Source organism: Equus caballus, chromosome 2 (genome assembly GCF_041296265.1).
Source record: "Equus caballus isolate H_3958 breed thoroughbred chromosome 2, TB-T2T, whole genome shotgun sequence".
NCBI classification, from domain to species: Eukaryota; Metazoa; Chordata; class Mammalia; order Perissodactyla; family Equidae; genus Equus; species Equus caballus.
In genome coordinates, this window is record NC_091685.1 from 18917932 (window position 1) to 18942569 (window position 24638).

At 40.7% G+C, this 24638-nt stretch overlaps 1 protein-coding gene and 1 long non-coding RNA gene across 12 annotated transcripts in view; one reads left to right on the forward strand and one right to left on the reverse strand.

Moving 5' to 3' along the window:
* The window catches only part of RHBDL2 (rhomboid like 2), a 49995-nt gene that overhangs the window by 12757 nt on the left and 12600 nt on the right, over positions 1–24638 (forward strand). For all 9 annotated transcript variants that reach the window (XM_023633106.2, XM_070260424.1, XM_070260422.1 and 6 more), the window contains exons 4-6: positions 4882–5145; positions 7753–7901; positions 10868–10980. In XM_023633106.2, coding sequence (XP_023488874.2) covers positions 4903–5145; positions 7753–7901; positions 10868–10980 — 505 coding nt within the window. In that variant the 5' untranslated portion in view covers positions 4882–4902. The remainder of the gene's footprint in view (positions 1–4881; positions 5146–7752; positions 7902–10867; positions 10981–24638) is intronic.
* LOC111771426 (uncharacterized) overlaps positions 1–24638 on the reverse strand; it is a 63405-nt gene that overhangs the window by 8835 nt on the left and 29932 nt on the right. For 2 of the 3 annotated variants that reach the window (XR_011436449.1, XR_011436451.1), the window contains exon 3: positions 23036–24213. The exons of the other annotated variant lie outside the window; for it this stretch is intronic. This is a non-coding gene — a long non-coding RNA (uncharacterized lncRNA). Of the gene's footprint in view, positions 1–23035; positions 24214–24638 lie in introns of those variants that run through there. 3 annotated transcript variants of the gene reach the window in all.

Here is a 24638-nt window from a genome sequence, read left to right on the forward strand (position 1 = left end):
AACTTTACTTCTGCATTTATAGAATCATTTAGGGTCTGAAATGGAATCTCTTAAAATTTTCTGGCTGTAATTTATAACCTAATTTTGGGAAAGGCTATGTGGTATATAGTGAATTAGGGCACCAGGAAGGTCCTTGGGAAAATCCCTTGCTAGTGCCAAGGGTCTTTTGTGTAAATCTCCTTAGGGAAATCTCTTTTTATACAAAATTTTTTTAAAAGGCAAGTGGCTGTTCTGGGTAAATGAGTACAGCTCTGCCCTTTCCAATCCTTGGCCGACACACTGGCCCCGTGACTCATAACATGAGCAATGCTTATACCAGATAAGATCGGGAGGTAGGCAAGTTCTTTCTACTTCTCCTCTTAAGAATACTTGCCAACCACGAAGGGAAGGACTTTGGGTCTTGGTGTGCAGGGGGACATCTCCATGTTTAAGGCTATGCGTCTTTTCTACTTCTCCAACATTCTTTTTAACAAGCTACCTCAGTTGTTCCCTACCGGTAGGATGAGAACATTTCACAGCCGTGCAACCCAGTTTTGGTCTGTGTGTGTGTGGTTTCAACAAAGAGTTGGCAGCCACTTGCTGCAGATAAGAGGTAGGAGGTGAGGCATAACATCAAAGCCAACATTCAAGAAGGCTCGAGAAACCTGCATGATCTTTGCTTAGTGAGTAAGAAAGCACAGTCAGTGCAGTAAATAATTCCACTCAAGGGCTGGCCCAGTGGCACAGCGGTTAAGTTTGCACGCTCCGCTTCAGTGGCCTGGGGTTCATGGGTTCAGATCCTAGGTGTGGACTTACACACCCCTTATCAAGTCATACTGTGGCAGGTGTCCCACATATAAAGTAGAGGAAGATGGGCACAGATGTGTGCTCAGGGCCAGTCTTCCTCAGCAAAAAAAAAAAAAAAAAAAAGAGAGAGAGAGAGAGAGAGGGATTGGCAGCAGATGTTAGCTCAGGCTAATCTTCCTCAAAAATAAAAAATAATAATTCCACTCAATGAGTAATATTGTGATGAGAGTGACCAAGTAAATAATTTGATAGTTGTGTATCCTTTTATATCTCTGTGGGACTATAATGTGTTGTAATCATTGCTGACTTGCTTTGAGACTCCTGCTACATTCAGTTGGGCCTCCCAAAATTCTGGTAATCTAAAGTGTGTTTCCAGGGACTCTATCCCAGCTTTGACCTATAGAACCCATGGAGTATACAAGCCACACCAATGCCAGGACAAAATTAATGACCTTAGGATAGACTTGCTTTGTGAGGCCACAGGGAGGGAAACCTTGGACCCAGGAGCAGAAGTGCGGGTGAGCAGTTTTCAGCCCAGTGTAAGGAAGAACTACCTAAGAATTAGAACTGTCGGAAAATGCAATGACCCTAGTGAAGCCTATTTACATCCTTTGTAATTTTTCACCACCATGAATAGTTCTGCACCGGACGTCCTTGAAATACGGCTTTGTGTATTTGCTTGAATGCATTTGTAGGATAGATTTCTAGGAGTAGGATGGTTCTGTGGAAAGGTATATGCCCTTCATCTTTTATAGATGCTGCGCAATTGCCTTCCAAAAAGGCTTCACCAATTTACACCTCATAAATTGCGCTCATTTCCACATAGCCTCATAAGTATGGATCAGTCTTTTTCATTGTCACCAATCTGATCAGTAATCCCTTCCATCGATCCATCCATCCACACACCCACCCATCCTTCCATAGCCAATGATAGCTAACAACTACGGAGTGTTTCCTCCATGCCAGATACTACCCTAAATGCTTTACAGGCATTATCTCAAATGTTCTTCCCAACACTGCTGAGGTAAGCGCTATTATCATTCCCACTTTAAGATGGAGTCTGAGGGTTTCCCAGTAAGTTAAACACAAGATTAGCACATGACCCAGCAATTCTGCTCCTAGGAATATACCCCAAAAGAAGTGAAAACACGTGTTCAAACAAAACTTGTACAGGGATGTTCACAGGAGCTCTATTCACAGTAGCCAAAATGTGGAAACAATCCAGATGTCCTTCAACAGATAAAACAGATTAAGTGTATTTTACCCCAATTTTCAAAAAATGTAATTTGAGGCTCAGAGAATTTAAGTGACCTATCTAAGGTTACTTCCAGCTGATATGTGGTAGAGCTGTGTTTTAATCTCAGTCATTTGGCTCCATGGCTTATGGTTTAAAAAAAAATTACAATGAAAAACTTTATTTTGGGCTATTTAGGAAGTCTGGATACATTAGGCTAAGCTGAAAATATCAGTAGCATCATACCACTTATTAAGCATAATTATTAAGTGACAAACACTATATTCTATTCAGCCTTCACGATGACCTTGAAAGTTTAGTATTATTGCTTATTTTTTTTGTGTAAGGGTAGTAAAATATATGTAACATAAAATTTATCGTTTTAACCATTTTCAAGTGTACAGTTCAGCGGCCTTAACTAGGTTTACATTGTTGTGCAACCATCACCACTATCCATCTCCAGAACTTTTTCATCTTCCCAAACTAAAACTCTGTACCCATTAAACAGATAACTCCCCATTCCCCTCCCCTGCCAGCCCCTGGTGCCCACCATTCTAGGCTCATGGTGCCAGGCCCAGGGCTATTGATTGGGGCTGCCAAGAAGAATAAGACATGGCCATTCCCCAGGTTTGTCTGGCATCAAAGCTTGTGCTCCTGTCCTCTAGTGACTCTGACATTATGCCTGTCTTCATCAAGTTAGAGAAGTCCATTTGTAGGATGAGAGCCTTGTTGTTGAAGCGTGCAGAAAGGATGCCTGTGGCTGGGGAGTGGGAGAAGGAAGTCAGTGAATGGAATATGGTTGAGATGAAGGGGCTGAGATGGGGATGAAGGGATTTCAATAGGGAGGTCTGTCAGGAGGGTCAAAGACAAGGAGAACTGGGAACATACTGCTTGTCCTCTCTTTACTTTCACAGATTCTTCTAGGGGTGCATGAGATTTTGCATAGGGATGTGCTTTGAAATGCCAAGGATGCTCTATGTATATCATTAGGACTCTTGCACCACTGCTGAAGTGGACTTGTTTGAAGGACATAACTCATGGGAGCAGTTTCATTGGGGGATGCAGATGACAAGATGGTTAGTGGGTACAAACCCCTCCTTCAAGACACTGGGCCACAAAAGGGAGGGGAGAAATAACACAGTGGTTGAGACTTCAGGGTCAAGAAAATGTCTCATAGATACGACTTTCTTTGGTTTTTAAAATTAAAATAGTAATACATACTTTTAAAAAATCGAATATAAACACAGAGGTGAATTTCTCATGAAACTAACAAAGCTTAAGCTTCAGGCCTCTTACTCACACGACCTTCCAAGGTCTTGTATCTCCTTTTGTAATTTTTTTATTTTGTAGTTTTAATTTTATATATTTTTTCTCAGAGAAAACTCCCCAAATTGTTTAAGCTTCAGGCTCCACAAAACGTGGACCCACTCTCTCATAGAGAGCAAAAGTCTAATGAAATCCCACCATGTGGATATAATCATGGTTAATTCTCATATTTTTTTCCTGTGTGTTAGTACATTACTTTTTACAAAAGTTGGATTGTACTCTATGTACTATTTTGCAGTACTTTTTCTCTTAATATATTTGAGGCCCCTCACCTTTTTTTTTGATCACAGAAACACTTGATAGAGTGATTTAAATAGGTTAGCCGGGGTAAAAGTAACAGAACCAAACCAAAAGGAGGATAGTACAGATAGCACCATGGCACAGGGAGAGGAAAGAGTATTTAAATCAGCCCTCATTATTATAGACGTGCTGTCCCCATATCCCATGCATCTGCTTGGTATCTGCAATTACTGTATAATTATTTGTGTAATTTTTATTAACCCCTGTCTCATGCATTACACTGGAAACATTTTGTGATAAGGATGGTGGCCTGACACGTAGTAGGTATCAATAGATATCAACTGCTATCTGTCAATAGATATTGATGGTTGAATGGTTGAATGGTTGAATGTTGAAGATTGAGTTCGAGGGAATACTGGGTGTGGAAATTAGTAGGAACTCAGCCAAGAATTTCGGGTGTCAGAGAGTTGTTGGGAAGGTGTGTTTTAGGGTGTTGAAACTGTACCTGGAGAACCATCAAGGAATGGCCTTCTTAATTCAAGTGTGCTGCAGAATGGCCAGTGGTGATATTTCAGAAAGGATACTGATAATTTAGAAAGAAAGATGTAGGTTTGAATCTTAAGGAAGTGATGTGGTTTTTTTGGGAGGTGAGGGGTGAGAAGCTCAGTGCTTTATAAATGGGGCTACAAACCCCTACCTCTTGGCGTTGTTGGAGTCCAATGAGTCAATAGATGTGACAGTCCCCAGCCTAGTGCCTGATAAACAGTAGATGCCCAATAAATGATTTTTGATTCTGAATCAGAAACCAGAGACCTGGGAGTAGAAACAAGATGAAACTAAAAAGGGAAAGGAGACCGCTTACTTAAACTAGATGAAACAGAGTTCAGTTACGCAGTGTGCATAGTTTGGGCTCTGAGATGCATCACCTCAGGGCAAAGTCATGTCTTTCACTGATGGTTGACTTGAAAGTCAGTAGCAGAGGGGAAGGAAGGGGTATATGAGGTGGTGTTGCCATTCCAAGACTCCAGTCCTTTCCCTTGGCTGGTGGCAGGAGATGAAACTAGAAGTGACCCCTGGGAGCCCTCTCTTTCATTTGAAGAGACCCTAGTACTTTGTTACAATTACACACTGGTGATGAATTATGGATATTATGAGTATTAGAGCACCAGTTGCCTTCTGTTAATGCACAGCAAACACCTTGGAAACCAATGGTTGAGCCAGAGAGCCCAGGAAAGAGCCATGGCCTGAAGACTACAGGGCCATCTGTTTTTCCCTGACATTCATGTACCTTTCAGGTGGAGATAGGACCCAGGACAATGGCTGCTGCTCATGATTTGGAAATGGAGGATATGAATCTAAATATGGATAGAGCCATGAAAGAAGAGCTGGAGGAAGAGAAGATGAGAGAGGATGGGGGAGGTAAAGACCCCTTCAAAAATAAAAAGGTCCACAGGATTGTCTCAAAATGGATGCTTCCTGAAAAGGCCCGAAGAACGTACTTAGAGAGAGCTAACTGCCTCCCACCCCCTGTGTTCATCATCTCCATCAGCCTTGCCGAGGTAAGTTTCTTGGGTGGCGGGCACTAGTGCACGTACTGCTGGGAGCTGCAAGCAAACTTGGGGTTTAGATCAGATCTAGATAAGAGACTGGAAAATATGCAAGAAGAGAGCCCGGGGGTGGGAAGAACAACGCACAGACTCGACCTCAGCCTCTCCAGAGTTCTCTTCCCAGGTTTTTCCTATGTTCCCAGTCACTTTCTGCCAAGGGGTGAGTTTTACTTTTCAAACAAAACCCCTGCCCAGCAGACTGCAACTTAAGGGTCTTCGTTTCATTTTAGTTGCGGTCGGGGGGTGGGGGATGGGGGGGATTTAGAAACCAATAATCTTGGGGTTTCAAATTCATCTGATCTTGTGAACCAACTTTGATTGATTGATAACGTCTGTCTGGAGACACATGTTTAGAAGAGTTATGGGCTGACTCCAAATTTTAGGAGGAAAAAAATGAGATCCTCTAACGATGTCTACTATGGGCAGTGCACAGTGAGCTAAAGCTAAAGACTCTCATCTAGTCAGCCCTCTTGTTTTCCAGAAAAGAGTGAAAGGTCCAGAGAGGTGGCATCATCTGCCCAAGGTCACATACTGAGTGATTGGGCCGGGACTGGGCTTTTCCTGAGCCACGTCATACCTACTTTCCCCCTACACCGTGGTGTCTCATAAAGGAATTGGCAGAGGATGGCTACCTGTGGGGTGTGACTTCAGGGGCATTAGGAAGTCCCTACTGTAATCCTCTTAATTCCCACTGATGCCTCAACTTCCTTATCAGGGACTGTATTAGTCAGGATTCTTTAGAGAAACAGAACCAATAGGATGTGTCCACAGACACATGCACTCATACACACACACACACACACACACACATTATCTATCTACACATGCAAATATATATCGAGAGAGAGAGATTGATTGATTTTAAGGAATTGGCTCATGCAGTTGTGGAGGGAGGCTTGGCAAGTTCAAAATCCACATGGTAGGCCAGCAGACTGGAGACCTAGAGAGTAAGAGTTGCAGCTGGAGTCCGAAGGCCATCTGCTGGCAGAATTCCCTCTTGCTCAGGGAAGGTCAGTCTTTGTTCTCTTAAGGCCTTCAACTGATTGGATGAGGCCCACCCACATTGTGAAGGGTAATCTGCTTTACTCAAAGTCTACCGAGTTAAATGTTAATTTCATCTAAAAAATACCTTCACAGAAACATCTAGAATAACGTTTGACCAAATATCTGAGAACTGTGGTCTAGCAAAGTTGACACATAAAATTAACTATCACAGGGATCTATCTAGCCTCCTATGGCTCTGACAAAGATAAGGCTAATGCGTAAAGACTCCTGGGAGAAGCTGTTGTCAAGGCTGTTTTGGTTGGAGGGACATAGCTCTGAATTTTCTTAACGGGTTTTAGTGTGAGACAGCCCACAGCTAGGAAGCCATCAGGATTCTTTCTGCTTCTCACCACCCTGCCTCATGTTACCCTTCCAGCCCGTGGATTGGCTGGCCTGCCCGTGGTCCACTCAGCTGTGTGCCTGGTGGAGAAGAATGAGATAAGGTCACGTGGTACAAACGTGACTGCCACAGTCAGTGCTATGGAGAGGGCAGTTTTCCACATTGTGGAGCAGGTGCTAAGATATCCGGCTCTCACAGAAATCTCCGTTTTTTTATTAAAAATTTGTTTAAATAAAATTTTCATTTTGGAATAATTTTAGCTTTATAGAAAAGTTGCAAAGATAGTACAGAGAGTTCCTGTACATCCCTCACCCAATTTCTCCCATTGTTCACATCTTACATTTCCATAGTACCTTTGTCGAAACTAACATTGGTACATTATGTTCTATTAACTAAACTCCAGACTTTATTTGGATTTCACCAGTTTTTCCATTATTGTCCTCTTTCTGTGCCTCCTGTACCTGCCAACCCCGGGTATCACATTGCATTTGGTTGTCATAACTCCGCAGTCTCCTCTGATCTGTGGCAGTTTCTCAGTCTTTGTTTTTCACAACTTTGATGGTTTTGAGGAGTACTGGCCAGGTATCTTGGAGAATATCCCCTAATCTGGGTTTGTCTGATGTTTTTCTCATGATTAGACTGGAGTTATGAGTTTTGGGGAAGAGCATCACAGAGGTGAAGTGCCCTTCTCATCACATCAGGGACGAGGGGACATCCTCATCACATCCCTGGTGACATGAGCCTTCACCACTTGGTTGAGCTCGTGTCTGCCAGGTTTCTCCACTGTAAAGTTACTATTTTTCCCTTCCCCTACTCCAGTCTCTGGAAGCCAGCCATGACTTCATTTCATACTAACTTATAAATAAAAGACCAAATGGTGCGGGTGGGAAGACGAGGGCAGTGGGTATATAAGGAAGGAAAGGAGGTCAGAAAGAGTCATCTGTCCAGTCTGCGTCAGGGCTGCTCCTGACCACTGGAGGAAGCAGGCTATGACCACAGTCACAGGGTCAGACATCCGGCAGGGAAATGTAGTTCCTGTCATCTCCTGAGCGAATGCTACGGAGTGGCCCACTTGAGAGCTAAGCATTTGAAACACAGTTAGTGCCCGTGGGCTTTGATGGGGCCACTCTCTGGGGAAGGGGTGGTTAACATTCATGTCTGCCCCTCCCTGTCAGCTGGCAGTGTTTATTTACTATGCTGTGTGGAAGCCTCAGAATCAGTGGATCACCCTGGACACGGGCATCTTGGAGAGTCCCTTTATCTACAGTCCCGAGAAGAGAGAGGAAGCCTGGAGGTTTATCTCATACATGCTGGTACATGCTGGGTAAGGAATGACGCTTAAGTCACTGATGTCGGAGGGGCCCATAAGTATTGTAACCCGTAACATTTGCTTGGTGCTTTATTATCAGTGTTACTTTCATGTCCATCATCTTCCTCACAGCAACCCTAGGAGGCAGGTGTCACTCCTGCCATTTTATGTCTGAGGCTCAGGGGGTGTAGTCACTTGCTCCGTGACACATAGCTAAGCTGTGGATCTAGGACCTCAACCCATTAGTGCTGACTCCATCTAGCGTATTTTATATTGTGTTGTAACAGCCTAATATCAGTATTTATGTAGGAATCTTAACGAGAAGAGACCAAATCATTATCAAACCGAAAGGAAGTTGCCCAAGTTGTTGGATGTTGTTAAACGCTCCCTTTAGGATATGAATCATCAGCCCTCCCTCCCCACTCAGCCACACACTTAAAAAAATTAATTCATGGGCATTTTGACGAGTCTATGGTACTGTTGTCTGTCTGGAATAATACAAACAATAGACAGTGCAGTATCTGCCTTTTAGTTTTGCTCATAGTTTCTGAAATGCTAATAGCCTTTAACGACCTTGCTCAGAATCCATGATTCACCACGCCCACTGCAGCCAGTGAGCTGCCTGCGGCTGGTCCCACCTCTCTGGTGGACTCCTAGGGTTTCACATGAGGCTAGCTTTGTCTATGTGACCCACCCTGTCCTGGACCTTGAAGGATGACTCTGGCCAGTGGCTAAATAGGTATCCATGGCAGGAGACAGGGCCCCGAGGCTTGACAAGTCAGGGACAAAATCGCTAATTGCCCAGTTTCTGTGGATACTTCCACAGTCTGGTTTTCCACTTGACAAGTATGCCCTGAGCAAATGTGGCTCCTGCACTCAAGGACTTTAAAATTATAAGGAAGAACAGTCAGTTAAATAGTAATGCAAGGCAGTAAACTATGATAGTATACAGTAGTTATTTAATCTCTTTGTGCCTCAGTTTCTACACCTGTAAAATGGGGTCCCTCCTAAGGTTGCTGTGATTAAATGGCACAATCTTTATAACATCATTTTTACAGAGCCTGACACATAGTAAGGCACTCAAAAAGAATTTGCAAGGCTGCATAGGACATGTCACATATGAGGTTGTATAAATTAGGAATGCTTTTAGATGCAGGTAACAAAAATTGAACAGGGGCTAAAACAGATGGAGGTTAATTTTTTCCCTTAGAAGAAGCCCAGAGTTGGTTGGTTGGTTGGTTGGCTCATCAGTTGAATGAAGCCAGGACTCTTGGCCCTGTGCTGGCATCTCTGCTTTTCCCTTGGCCTTTCTTTCTTGGTTCCAAGTTGGCTGCTGTAGCTCTGCATTCAAAGCAGGAAGGGGGAAGAGGTAGTCCCAGGTACTGGTGACATCCATCCCTGTTGTCGGGACAGAAGCTCTCTTAAAAGTCTCCTAGCACAGCTGCTCTTTCCTCTCATTGGCCAGAACTGTGGGGCGTGGCTACCCCGAGCTAAGAGAGGTTGGGAGAGTCAACATTAGCTCTTCCAGCTTCACTGGAGGAGGCAGACAGGGGATAAGGAAATGGCTATTGGATTAGCTACAGTAATAGAACCAGAAAGAGGGAAAGATGAGAATGGGGATGGCCGCACAGATGACATGGATTCCAGTTGAACCTTGAAGGGTGGATAACATTTGGATGAAAAAAATTTGTATTTCTATTTCAGGTATATGACAGGATCTCATCTTTAAGCCACTTCTACTCTTGCTGTTGAGTAGCAGAAAGAGCGTTTGGGGTGATTCTTTGGGGTTTTTGTGCTATTGGTCCCCTTGTCCTCCAGCTGTTCCCAGAGGACAGGATGGGATGGCTTCCTTTGACCTGCTTGTTCAAATTCACAAAGTGCACCTATTTCCAAATCTCCTTTATGTCTGCAGTCTCCATAAGACTAGTATAGTTGTCCTTGCCAGACTATTCTGTGCTGAATGACATGTTACCTCTCGTATGTCTTTGAAGATGGCTTGGATGGTGATAGTTGTGGCTGGATGCACACGTGGCCAGAAAGGTAAGTAACCTGTTCTGCAGGGTGTACTCAGAGAGCCCCTTCAATGATCTGCTGGCTATTTTTTAAGCAAATTATAACACAGAAACATAATCCCTAAAATAGTACAAAAGCTGCTGCACTTTGTGGAAGATCCAACACCTATTTTGTTTTTTAACTTTTTGGTTTAACCTGAAATTAAAAAAAAAAAAAAGGCATTGTGCTACATAGCAACTAAATTAAGAATTACTTTAATGTGGGAATTTGCCAAATTACATTCAGAGATTCTCCAGAGATGCTTGTGGGGTTTGACAAGCAAAATAATATGAATTTCATTTAAAAATATTTTTGCCTATTTAAAAACTATAATAAAAAATACCTGCACTCAAATATGTTCTATGCCAAATCATAATACTTGGGAGATACCAACTTTAGCTCATGTTACTAGGTAAACTTTTTTTTAAGCTTTTTAATGTCAAACTGGAATGATTTTTCTCCTGCCATCTCTGTTTTATTAAAGAATATCCTGAGAGTGCAAGACAAGTTGTTTAAAAACCTACTGAATTTTAAACTCAATAGGAGTGAATTAGGATTTTCTCAATACTGTGCCACTGAAACAAAATCAGATGCTGAGGCTGACGTAAGATGGCAATTGTCATCTAAACCTAATTTCAAGCTTATGTTCTTTAAACCAGCCTCAGTGCTTTCTCTTTGATGTTATCAGTAATTGTTATAAAACAGAACTTATAAAATAAGTGTATACTTCTAAAATGCCCTTTTATCTGTTTTACATATTGAAGCTCCATGTAAGATTTTATTTAAAAAAAGTCACCTAAAGGAAATTAGAAGATGGAATTCGAGTTAAGCAAGTCCTTCGCTGGAAACAACACACTGATGCCTATTAATCTCCCAGGAAAGAGTGCCTGGGTTAGTCGTAATATTGACAACTGTGTTTGTCTCTGCAGAGTTCAGCACATCTTGGGGAATCTTATTATGCAGCTTGTTTTGGGGATTCCTTTGGAAATGGTCCACAAAGGCCTTCGAGTGGGGCTGGTGTACCTGGCAGGAGTGACTGCAGGTTAGTGTTCCGAGGGTATCACAGAATCCACACCTCTGGACTCTTAGGAGGTAATAAACAAAGCAGAGGTGATACACGTTGATGATGGGTTTCTTATTTAGGTCAAGATTTCTTGCTTTCCTAACATGTGCTGGGAACCTGGTAAGCATTAGAGATAAGTTATTTAGAGATAAGATATTAAAGATAGGCTAAGCGTATAGGGATAAGTCATTGTGCCTATCCTCAGTATCTCACAGTCTTGTGTGACTTTTGCACAATTGGAAACTGCGAGTAGTTTGGCGTCCAGGTGCATATATTGGGTAAAGGCCTAGAACCAGATCATGAAGGCCCTTATGTATCAGACTAACGATTTTGGGAAATAACATGATCAAATTTACATTTAAGAAAGATGACTTCAAGAGAATGTAGAGAATAGTGAAAGGGGCCCAAAGACTGAATAGGGCCTAGCAGCACATACCAGTGATCTCTATAATTTGGCATGCCTAAGATGATCCATTATGGTGTGGGCAGAAAATATTCCCATCCATCCACTTATTTATTTATTGGAAACATTTTTTTAATTAAACTTTTTATTTTGAGACAATTATAGATTTACACTGCAGTTGAAGAAATAAATACCTAGAGGTCCCATGTACCCTTTAACCAGTTACCCCCAATGGTAACAGCTTGCAAAAGTATATACAGTATTACGACTGGGATATCCACATTGCTATAGTCAAGGTACAAAACATTTCCAGCACCACAAGCTACGCTCTCTTCTCTCCCACCCCTACACCCTCCCTTACCCCTGACAACTACTAATCTATACTCTATTTCTATAGTTTTCTCACCTCAAGAATGTTATATAAATGGAATAATATAATACAGTCATGTACCGCATGATGACATTTTGATCAATGACAGACTTTGTGGGTCCCATAAGATTAGTGGGTCCCCTAAGATTAGTACCATATAGCCTAGGTGTGTAGTAGGCTATACCATCTAGGTTTGTGTAACTATGCTCTATAATGTTCATGCAATGACGAAATCACCTAATGACGCATTTCTCAGAACATATGCCCATCGTTATGTGGCGCATGACTGTATATAGCCTTTTGGGATTGGCTTTCTTCACTCAGCATAATTCTCTGGAGATTCATCCAGGTTGTTGCATGTATCAATAGTTCACTCATTTTTATTGCTCAGTAATATTCCATGGTATGGATGTACCACCATTTGTTTAACCCTTTGCTCATTGGATGATTTCTGGGTTGTTTCCAGTTTTTGGCTATTATGAATAAAGCTGCTATAAACATTTGTATGCAGGTTTTTGTGCACGTAAGTACAGAGTTTTGTGAACGTAAGTTTTCATTTCTCTAGGATAAATGCCCAAGAGCACAGTTTCAGGGTTGTGTGGTACTTGCATATTTAGTTTTTTAAGAAGCTGCCAAAATGTTTTCCAGAATGGCTGTTCCATTTTACATTCCTCCACGGCTTGTATAAATGATTCAGTTTGTCCACATCATCGCCAGCATTTCATGTCACTATTTTTTATTTTAGCTGTGCTCATAGTGTACAGTGCTGTCTCATCGTGGTCCTAATTTGCAGGTCTCTAATAACTAGTGATGTTGAGCATCTTTGCATGTGCTTATTTGCCATCTGTATACCTTCTTTAGTGAAATGGCTGTTCGTGTCTTTTGCCCATTTTATAATTAGATTTTTTCTTTTACTGTTGACTTTTGAGTTCTTCATACATCCTAGATCCTAGTCCTTTCTTGAATACGTAGTTTACAGCTATTTTCTCTCAGTCTGTAGCTTATCTTTTCATTGTCTTAATAGAGTCTTTCACAGAGCAATAGTTTTTAATTTTGATGCAGTCCAATTTATCAATTTTTCCTTTTACGAATCGTGCTTTTGATGTCATGGCCAAGAACTCTTCACTGAGCCCTAGGTTTTGAAGATTTTCTCCCATGTTATCTTTTTTTTTTTTTTTTTAAAGATTTTATTTTTTTCCTTTTTCTCCCCAAAGCCCTCCGGTACATAGTTGTGTATTCTTCGTTGTGGGTTCTTCTAGTTGTGGCATGTGGGACGCTGCCTCAGCGTGGTCTGATGAGCAGTGCCATGTCCGCGCCCAGGATTCGAACCAACAAAACACTGGGCCGCCTGCAGCGGAGCGCGCGAACTTAACCACTCGGCCACGGGGCCAGCCCCTCCCATGTTATCTTTTAAAGTTAGAGTTTTACACTTTACATTTAAATATGTGATCTATTTGAGTTGGTTAGTTTTTGAATAAGACGTGAGGTTTAGATTGAGGTCCTTTTTGTTTGTTTTTTTTGCCTGTGGATATACAGATACTTCAGAGCAATCTGTTGAAAAGACTATTCTTCCTTCATTGAATTGCTTTTGCACTTTTGACAAAAATCCGTTGGCTGTAGTTGTGTGGGACTATTCCTGGATTCTCCTTTTTGTTCTGTTGATCAGCGTATCTATCCCTCCACCAATACCACACAGCCGATACCACTGTAGCTATATAAGTCTGGAAGTCAGTTGGAGTGATTCCTCTCATTTTTGGTTCATTTTTAAGATTAGTTTATGCATTTGCTTTTACAAAAAGATTGGTGTCCAATATGCTGGAGTGTCTTTTTTTTGTTGTTGTTGTTATAACAACAGGCTTTCAGTAGCAAGCTATTTAACAGATATTGAAAGAACAACACAAAATATGTCCCTTCGAGGACATAACAGCATTTTTTCTCTCAGTGAGTAAGAATGTAACTGCTTTTCTAAAAATACTCATGCTATGAAAGGGCATTTTGAAAACTAGTCATTGGAAATTATTCCATCGTTATGTGATTTTGCTGCTGAAAATGATGTAACAACTCTTATAAGTTCACACTTAAAAAGCAGGGAAACAATTTCCTAATCTGCTTTAAGATTTCTCAGTGAAGAGTTTTAGTGGGTTTTAAACTTATTTATTATAACACTTTCTGATTAGTTTGCAAGAATAAATGACTGACATTAGGGAAGGCGGGAAATAATAGCCAGATTACAACAAAATTTTTGCATAATGGGAGTTAAGCTCAGCCAATGATGCAATTCTTCCATTTTAAACTACACATCATTTTTTAATTTTATATTTTAGCTATGACAGTGATTAAGAGAAAATTTCTATAGAAAAATAACTGAGCTTAGAAGTATATCTGCATTTCTGTATCATGATATTTACCAGGATTTTAAAAAATAATGAAGCTTATTTAATAATACTGCTCTTTGAAATAATTTTTTATAATTAAAGATTTTTTTTGAGAGCAGTTTTAGGTTCACAGCAAAATTGAGAGGAAGGTACAGAGATTTCCCATACACCCTGTCCCTACATATGCATAGTGTCCTCCATTATCAATATCCCCCACAGAGTGGTACATTTGTTATAATTGATGGACCTACAGTGACACATCATAATCACCCAAGTTCATAAAAACTCGACTTCACTCTTGCTGTTGTACATTCTATGGTTTTGGACAAATGTATAATGACATGTATCCATCATACTATCATACAGAGTATTTTCACTGCCCTAAAAATCTTCTTTGTTCTGCCTATTCATCCTGCTTCCTGACCCCCAACCCTTGGCGACCACTGCTCCTTTTACCGTCTCCATAGTTTTGCCTTTCCCAGCCATCGTATAGTTGGAATCATCTAGTACGTAGTCTTTTCAGATTTGCTTTTTTCACTTAGTCATAGGCATTTAAGTTTCCTCCAAGTCTTTTCATGGCTTGCTAAGATTTTTTTTATACCATTAATAAAGTAAAAATGACTTTAAAATATTGTGTAATCAATATGTCTCATCCTTTAAACATTCTATTTTTGAGTTTCTAAACAATACATTAGTGTAACAGTACATCTACGTAATTCGTAAGGAAATATACCCACATTCTAGTGAGTGGTTGTTACCAGGGGCTGCCATAACAAAGTACCCAAAGTGGGGGCTGAAAACGACAGAACTGCATTGTCTACAATTCTGGAGGCTAGAGGTCTGCCATGAAGGTGTCAACAGGGCCCCGCCCCGCCCTCTGATACCTGTTGAGGAGACTCCTTCCTTGCCTCTCCCTAGTTTCTGGGGGTGGCCATGGATCCCTGGCATTCCTTGGCTTGTAGCTGCAGCACTTCCATCTCTGCCTCCATTGTCACGTAGCATTCTCCCTTCCGGTGCCCATCTCCTTTTGTGATAAGGACACAGCCGTATTGGTCTAGGGGCCCACGCTTCTCCAATATGACCTCATCTTTTTTTTTTCTAAAAAGACATTTTTTTTTTTTAAGATTTTCTTTTTCCTTTTTCTCCCCAAAGCCCCCCGGTATATGGTTGTATATTGTTAGTTGTGGGTCCTTCTAGTTGTGGCATGTGGGATGCCACCTCAGCATGGCTTGATGAGCAGTCCCATTTCTGTGCCCATGGTGAAACCCTGGGCTACTGAAGCAGAGTGCGAGAACTTAACCACTCAGCCACCGGTCTGGCCCCTGACCTCATCTTAACTAATCACATCTGCAACAATCCCGTTTCCAAGTAAGGTCATTTTTGGAGGTACTGAGGGTTAGGACTTCAACGTATCTTTTTAGGGGACGCACTCTGACCCATTGCAGTGCTCAAAATGTTGGTTTTTTTTTTTTTTTACCAATCAAGACTTTGCCAGCCTCCTCAAGCAGTGGGGATGGAGCGCAGGAAGCAGTCATGAGCTAGAACTGGCAAGGCTTAGTGACATAGCTCCCCGTCCCCTTTGTCTTAGTGACAAAGCTCCCTCCTGCTTTCGGGGATCCTGTTTTTCCACTTTCTACTTCTGTTCCTGCACACACCTGTTTTTCCTGCCCTTAAAGACCTTTTGCCATGCTCAGGCCCTGCCTGGCTCCAGCGTCTACCTCCCTGTTCCCTCATAGCTTGATTTCACCCTGTGGACTCAGTCCTGCCCCAGTTTCAGAGGAGAAAAGAGAGAACGTGAATAACCTGTTGACACGCTTTGCCTGTTTTTGCAATAGCTTCTTGGCGGGTATCTATATGCATTCCCGTCTATCCTTCACACTGCTGCATGGGTCTCCTTCCTCAAACACAGATCAGGTCATACTGTACCCTTCCTAAAACATGACAGTGGCCAAAGGAAATTTGGAACATCCAAGATTGCTCTTCATCACCCTCCACTGCCTGGCCCACTGCCTTTCTTTCTTTTCTTTTTCTTCTTCCTTTTTTTTTTTTTAGGCAGAATAAACATTTTTAGTAATGATCAAAAAAGAAATTATACATGAAGAGGTTAGGGAGAGACTTGATGTAAAAACTTTTTAAAATCTCTTTTTTGAGCCATGATTGACATACAAAAATCTGTACATATTTAATGTATACAACTTGATGAGTTTAAAGATAAGTATACACCCTTGAAACCCTCACCACAATCTGTGCCATAAACACATCCATCACCTCCAAAAGTTTCCTCCTGTCCACTGCCTTTCTTGCTCTGCTTTTTTCCTAGATGTGTAATATAATTCTGGTTTCTCTACCCCTGCTCTGGGCAAAGTGTGGTCCACGGATCAGCAGCTTTGGTATGCCCTGGGAGCTTGTTAAGATGCAGAATGTTGGGTCCCACCCCAGACCTGCTAATCAATCTGCAGTTGAACAAATCCACAGGTGATTCGGACGCACGTTAAAGACTGAGAAGCGCTGGTCTGCACTCCCACCCAGGGGCCCCCAATCTGACTGATCATCAGCATCACCTGGAGAGCTTGTTACACCTGAAGCTGTCCACATCCCACCCACAGCTACTGACTCCGAATCTCTGGGGAGATGGCCCTGGGATCTGTGGGGGTTTTTTTCTGCTTAGTGAGGTATATGTCAACATACAATAAATTGCACACATTGAAAGTGTATAGTTTGATAAGTTTTGATACTGTATATAACTATGAAACTATCACCACAAACAAACTGATGAACTTATCCATCACTCCCCAGAAAGTTTCCTTGTGACCCTTCAGAATCCCCACCCTCCTGCCTCTCCCTGCCCCTCCCCCATCTTCCCCTAGGCGACCACTGATCATTATAGATTAATTTGTATTTTCAAAAGTTTTTATAAATGGAATCATAGTGTATATACTCTTTTTTTGTCTGGCTTCTGTCACTAAGGATAATTATTATTTTTAAGAAGTCAGAGATTTAATTTGTTTTAAAAATATTTTTTTCTTGGGATGAGAACTTTTAAAATTTAATTAATTAATTAATTTTTGAGGAAGATTAGCCCTGAGCTAACTGCTGCCAATCCTCCTGTTTTTGCTGAGGAAAACTGGCCCTGAGCTAACATCCACGCCCATCTTCCTCTACGTTCTATGTGGGACGCCTGCCACAGCATGGCTTGATAAGGGGTGCATAGGTCCACACCCGGGATCCAAACTGATGAATCCTGGGTGCCAAGCAGAGTGCTCGAACTTAACCGCTGCACCACCGGGCTGGCCCTACTAATTTGTTTTTAATTAGCAAGTCCATGTTCCCTCCACTATACCATGCAGGATCTTTGGAAAACAATATTTGTAGTATAATGCACAATCTTCCAAATGGCCAGAGGTTTGCGAGCAGGAGCTTTTTTTTTTTGCTGACTTTATGATAAGATGGTCTTCTTTCTTCAGATTTTTTTTTTCTGCATTATCTTCCCAAACCCCCCACCCCAGACACAGTTGTATATCTCAGTTGCAGGTCCTTCTAGTTGTGGGATATCAGATTTTTTTTTTTTTTGAGGAAGATTGGCCCTGAGCTAACATCTGTGCCCATCTTCCTCTATTTTATATGTGGGATGCCTGCCACAGCATGGCTTGATAAGTGGTGGGTAGGTCTGTTCTGGGGATCCAAACCGGTGAACCCTGGGCTGCTGCAGCAGAGCGCACATACTTAACTGCCAGCTCCTTTCTTCAGATTTTTTAAAAAAGTTATTTTATTGAGCTCATATTGGCTTATAACATTGTGTAATTTCAGATGTACATTATTATATATCAGTTTCTGTATAGACTGCATCGTGCTCACCACCAATAGTCTAGCTTTTATCCATCACCATACATGTGTGCCCCTTTACGCCTTTCACTCTCAACCCCATCCACTCTGGTAACCACTAATCTGTTCTCTTTATCCATGTGTTCGTTTATCTTCTACATATGAATGAAATCATATGGTGTTTGTCTTTCTCTGTCTGGCTTATTTTGCTGAGCATAATCCCTCAAGGTCTATCCATGTTATCGCAAATGCATGATTTTGTCCTTTATTTATGGCTGAGTAATATTCCATTGTATATATATACCACATCTTCTTTATTCATTCAGCCATTGATGGGCACTTGGGTTGTTTCCACATCTTGGCTATTGTGAATAATGCTGCAATGAACATAGGGGTGCATAAATCTCTTTGAATTGTTGATTTCTTGTTCTTTGGATAAATACCCAGTAGTGGGATAGCTGGATTGTATGGTACTTCTATTTTTAATTTTTTGAGAAATCTCCACACTGTTTTCCATAGTGACTGCACCAGTTTGCATTCCCACCAGTAGTGTATGAGGGTTCCCTTTTCTCCACATCCTCTCCAACATTTGTTATTTCTTGTCTTGTTAATTATAGCCATTCTGACAGGTGTAAGGTGATATCTCATTGTAGTTTTGATTTGCATTTCCCTAATAAAAAGTGATGTTGAACATCTTTTCATGTGCCTGTTGGCCATCTGTATATCTTCTTTGGAAAAATGTCTGTTCATATCCTCCACCCATTTTTTGATCAGGTTGTTCATTCTTTTGTTGTTGAGTTGTATGAGTTCTTTATATATTTTGGAAATTAATCCCTTACTGGATATATGATTCGCAAATATTTTCTCCCAGTTGGTGGGTTGTCTTTTTGTTTTGTTCATGGTTTCCTTTGCCTTGAAGAATTTCTTTAGTCTGATGTAATCCCATTTGTTTATTTTTTTTCTTTTGTTTTCCTGGCCTGAGTAGACATGGTATTTGAAAAGATACTGCCAAGGACCAATGTCAAAGAGCGTACTGCCTATGTTTTCTTCTAGGAGTTTTATGATTTCAGGTCTTACTTTCAAGTCTTTAATCCATTTTGAGTTAGTTTTTGTGTATGGTGTAAGATAATGGTCTACTTTCATTCTTTTGCATGTGGCTGTCTAGTTTCCCCAGCACCATTTATTGAAGAGACTTTCCCTTCTCCGTCGTGTGTTCTTGGCTCCTTTGTTGAAGATTAGCTGTCCACAGACGTGTGGTTTTATTTCTGGGCTCTCAAGTCTGCTTCACTTATCTGTGTGTCTGTTTTTCTGCCAGTATCATGCTGTTTTGATTACTATGGCTTTGTAGTATATTTTGAAGTCAGGGATTGTGGTACCTCTAGCTTTGTTCTTTTTTCTCAGGATTGTTTTGGCTATTTGGGGTCTTTTGTTGTTCCACATAAATTTTAGGATTCTTTGTTCTATTTCCATGAAGAACGTCATTGGGATTCTGATTGGGATTGCATTGAATCTGTAGATTGTTTTAGGTAATTTGGACATTTGACTATACTTATGCTTCCAATCCATGAGCATGGAATATCTTTCCATCTCTTTATGTCTTTGATTTCTTTCAATAATGTCTTGTAGTTTTCATTGTATAGGTCTTTCACCTTCTTGGTTAAATTTATTCCTAGATATTTTATTCTTTTTGTTGCAATTGTAAATGGGATTGTATTCTTGACTTCTCTTTCTGCTAGTTTGTTGTCAGTGTATAGAAATGCAACAGATTTTTTTATGTTGATTTTGTACCCTGCAACTTTGCTGTAGTTGTTATTTCTAATAGGTTTCTGGTGGATTCTTTAGGGTTTTCTATATTTATAATCATGCCATCCACAAACAATGAGAGTTTTACTTCTTCCTTCCCAGTTTGGATCCCTTTTATTTCTTTTTCTTGCCTAATTGGTCAGGCCAAAACTTCCAGTACTGTGTTGAATGAGAGTGGTGAGAGTAGGCACCCTTTTCTTGTTCCTTTTCTCAGAGGAATGGCTTTCAGTTTTTCACCATTAAGTATGGTGTTGGCTGTGCGTTTGTCATATATGGCCTTTATTATGCTGAGGTGCTTTCCTTCTATATTCATTTTTATTTAGTTTTTTTTTTTTAAATCATAAATGGATGTTGGATCTTGTCAACTGCTTTCTCTGCATCTATTGAGATGATCATGTGATTTTTATTCCTCATTGTGTCAATGTAGCATATCACATTGATTGATTTGCGGATGTTGAACCATCCCTGCATCCCTGGAATAAATCCGAGTTGATCATGGTGTATGACACTTTTAATGTATTGTTGTATTAAATTTGGCAATATTTTGTTGAGGATTTTTGCACCTATGTTCATCAGTGATATTGACCTGTAATTTTCCTTTTTTGTCTTGTCCTTGTCTGGTTGTCCTATAGAATGAGTTAGGAAGTGTCTCCTCTTCTTCAATATTTCAGAATAGTGTCAAAGTTTGGTAGAATTCACCAGAGAAGCCACCTGGCCCTGGAATTTTATTTTTGGGGAGGTTTTTGATTACTGTATGATTGGTCTATTCAGATTCTCTATTTCTTCTTGACTCAGTTTTGGGAGGTTGTATGAATCTAAGAATTTATCCATTTCTTCTAGATTATCCAATTTGTAGGTAAATAGTTTTTCATAGTATTCTCTTATAATCCTTTGTATTTCTGTGGTATCCATTGTAATTTATCCTCTTTCATTTATAATGTTATTTATTTGAGCCTTGTCTCCTTTTTTCTTAGTGAGTCTGGCTAAGGGCTTGTCAATCTTGTTTATCTTCTCAAAGAACCAGCTCTTAGTTTCATTGATCATTTCTATTGTTTTTTTAGTCTCTATTTCACTTATTTTGACTCTGATTTTTATTATTTACCTCCTTATACCGACTTTGGGTTTTGTTTGTTCTTCTTTCTCTATTTCTTTTAGGTATAGTTTAAGATTAGTTATTTGAGATTTTTCTTGTTTGTTGAGGTAGGCCTGTATTGCTATAAGTTTCCCTCTTAGTACTGCTTTTGCTACATCCAATAAGAGTTGGTATATTGTGTTTTCATTTTCATTTGTCTCCAGGTACTTTTTGATTTCTCCTTTGATTTCTTCATTGATCCAGTGGTTGTTCAGTAGCATCTTGTTTACTCCCCACATATTTATGACTTTCCTGGCTTTTTTCTTGTAGTTGATTTCCAGTTTCATAGCATTGTGTTTGGAAAAGATGCTTGATGTGATTTCAATCTTCTTAAATTTATTGAGGCCTGCCTTGTTTCCCAACATATGGTCTATTTTTTGAGAATGTTGCATGTACACTTGAGAAGAATGTGTATTCTGCTGTTTTGGGATGGAATGTTCTATATATATCTATGAAGGCCATCTGGTCAAGTGTTTCATTTAAGGTCACTGTTTCCTCGTTGACTTTCTGTCTGGATGATCTATCCATCAACATAAGTTGGGTGTTGAGGTCCCCTACTATTGTGTTGCTGTCAATTTCTGCCTTTTGGTCTGTACATAGGTGCTTTATATACTTTGGTGCTCCTGTGTTAGGTGCATATATATTAATAAGTGTTATATTTTCTTGGTGGAATGTCTCTTTTATCATTATCTAGTGCCCCTCTTTGTCTCTCATTATCTTTTTTATCTTGCAGTCTGCTTTGTTTGATATAAGTATAGGCACACCTGCTTTCTTTTGCTTGCCATTTGCTTGGAGTATCATCTTCCATCCTTTCATTCTGAGCCGACATTTGTCTTTAGAGTTGAAATGTGTTTCCTGGAGGCAGAATATTGTTGGGTCCTTTTTTAATCCATCCAGCCACTCTGTGTCTTTTGATTGGTAAATTCAATTCATTTACATTTAGAGTGATTATTGATATATGAGGACTTAATACTGCCACTTTATCTATTTCAAAGTTGTTCTATATTTCCATTCTTTCTTTTCCCTTATATTTCTGACTGCCATTGCAGTTTAGTGGTTTTCTGTGATGATTTTCTCTTTATTTATGATTTGTGACTCTGCTCTCATTTTGTTGTATTGTGGTTACCATGAGGTTTGTATAAAAGAACTAATAGAGGAGAAAGTCCATTTTCTGATAGCCTCTTATCTCCATTAGCCTAGGCAGGTTCCATCCCTTTCTTCTTCTTCTTCTTTGTTTTTATTGTCACGAATTATTCTTTGTTGTATTATGATTTTGTGACTAAATTGAAGTGTTTATAGTTATTTTTGATGTTTTCTTTCCCTTTATCTTTATGTTATAATTAAGTTTTTACTAACCTATTCTGACAGAGACCTGTAATTTTCTGATTTTGTCTGTCTATTAATCTCCTTGCTCAGAAATTTGTAAACATTTTCCTTTTTGTTTTAGGTAGGAGGGCTCCCTTCATCATTTCTTGCAAGGCAGATCTAGTGGTGATGAACTCCCTCAGCTTTTGCTTGTCTGGAAAAGCTTTTATTTCTCTGTCATATCTGAAGGATAATTTTGCTGGATAGAGTATTCTTGGCTGATAGTTTTTGTCTTTCAGTATTTTGAATATACTGAATATATTTCTCAGGTTTCTGCCAAGAAATCTGCTGAAAGCCTGATGGGGGTTCCTTTGTGGGTTATTTTCTTCTCTCTTGCTGCCCTTAATATTTTTCCTTGTCATTGACTTTTGCCAGTTTTAATATTATATGACTTGGAGAAGGCCTTTTTGCACTGGTGATTAGGAGTTCTATTGATTTCATGTAGTTGTATGTCCAGTTATTCCACAGGTTTGGGAAATTATTAGCTATTATTTCTTTGAACAGGCTCTCTGCTCCTTTCTCTGTCTCTTCTCCCTCTGGGATACCTATAATCCTTATCTTACTTTCCCTAAGTGAGTAGGATATTTCTTGAAGAATTTCTTCATTTTTAAAAAAATCTTAGTTCTCTCTCCTTCATGCGAAGCATTTCTAGGTTTCTATCTTCAAGGTCACTAATTCTCTTCTCCATAAGGTCTACTCTATTTTTATGCTTTGTACACTATTTTTTATCTCATTAATTGTGTCCTTCATATCTGGAATTCCTGTTTGGTTTTTTTTTTTTTTTTAGAGCTTCAGTCTCTTTGGTGAAGTATTCCTTCTGTTCATTAATTTTATTCCTGAGCTCATTGAACTGTCTTTCTGAGTCCTCTTGTACCTCTTTGACTTTCTTTATGATAGCTATTTTAAATTCTCTGTCAATTAGATTGTAGTCTTCTGTGACTTCATATTTGGTTTCTGGAGGGTTGTCATTTTCCTTCTGTTCTGCAGGGTTTCTGTAGTTCTTCATGGTGTTTGACAAATTGATCCTCTGCTGGAGCAGTTGTGGTAGCAATCACCTTTTCTTATTTGGGTACAACTTGGTTCTAGTCACTTGGGTCTCTACTGGCTCTTCGCAGTCCTGTGCACCACTTGTGCTGCTGCTCCTGGCTTGTCTTGGGGTGCTGGTTGCCCCACTGCCAGGGTTGCTGAGTTCACGGGTCTCACTGTCTCTGGTGGGGGCCTGGGGATCTGGGGACTTGTAGATAGCCCATGCTGCTGGTGGACCTGGTGTTGGGGTTGCCACGCTGGGGGTTGGGTCACTGGTTCTGCTGTGGTTCCTGTTGCTTCTGGTTGAAAATTCTACCTGCCACCATTGTAACAGGGCAGGGGCTGTTTTTTATGTTCCCACCCTGTCTGCTCACAGTTGTGCCAGTCAGCCACTTTGCGTTCATATGGGCCAGCCACAGCTGCTCGGTAGGGCACCTTTGTACAGGCCAGGCTGCTGTGCTCAGCAGGTGTGTTGTGCTTGTGTGGGTGAGACCACCACCCGGTGGGGTGCAGCTGTGGGCTGGGCTGCTGCGCTAGGTGGTCAGTTGTGTTTCCATGGGTGGGGCTGCTGCTCTGGCAGGGCACCTCAGCACAGCCTGAGCCACTGCTACTTGGTGGGGAGCATTTGTCCTGGTAGGGTTGCTGCGGCAAGGTGGGTATTTTTGCTGGCTGGGCCACTGTCACTCTGCAAGCGTTTGTGTGTGGGCCAGGCTGCCCTCATGTCCACTCACAGTCATGCTGGCCATTGTGTGAGGATCCACTATCTGGATTGCTGCTGCCAGGGAAGGGGAGGGGGTCACTCCCTTAGTTTCACTGCTTCCAGGGTTCCAATCCACCCACCTTCAGATCTCTCAGGCATCCTGTTGTGCTGGGTAGGGAATCCTCTGTTGGTTAATGGATGTCCGTTTAGCTGTAACTTAGAGGGGAGAGACAAAGGGAACAACTTACTCTGCCATCATACTGACATCACCCTCTCAGCATAATTATTTTGAGATTTATCTGTGTTCTTGTATGTATCAATAGTTGATTCCTTTTTGTTGCTGAGTAGTATTTCATTGTGGGGATATGCCACAATTTTTTAATCCATTCTCCTGTTGAAGGACATTTTGGTTGTTTCCAGTTTGAGGCCATTATATATGAAGCTACCATGAACATTTGTGTACAAGTCTTTGCGTGGACAAATGTTTTCAGTTCTCTTGAGTAAATAGCTAGGAATGGAATGGCTGGATCCTATCATAAGGTATGTTTAACTTTTAAGAAACTGCCAAACTTTGAAAATAGCTTTACTGAGATATAATTTATATATCATACAATTCACTCATTTAAAGTGTATAATTCAAT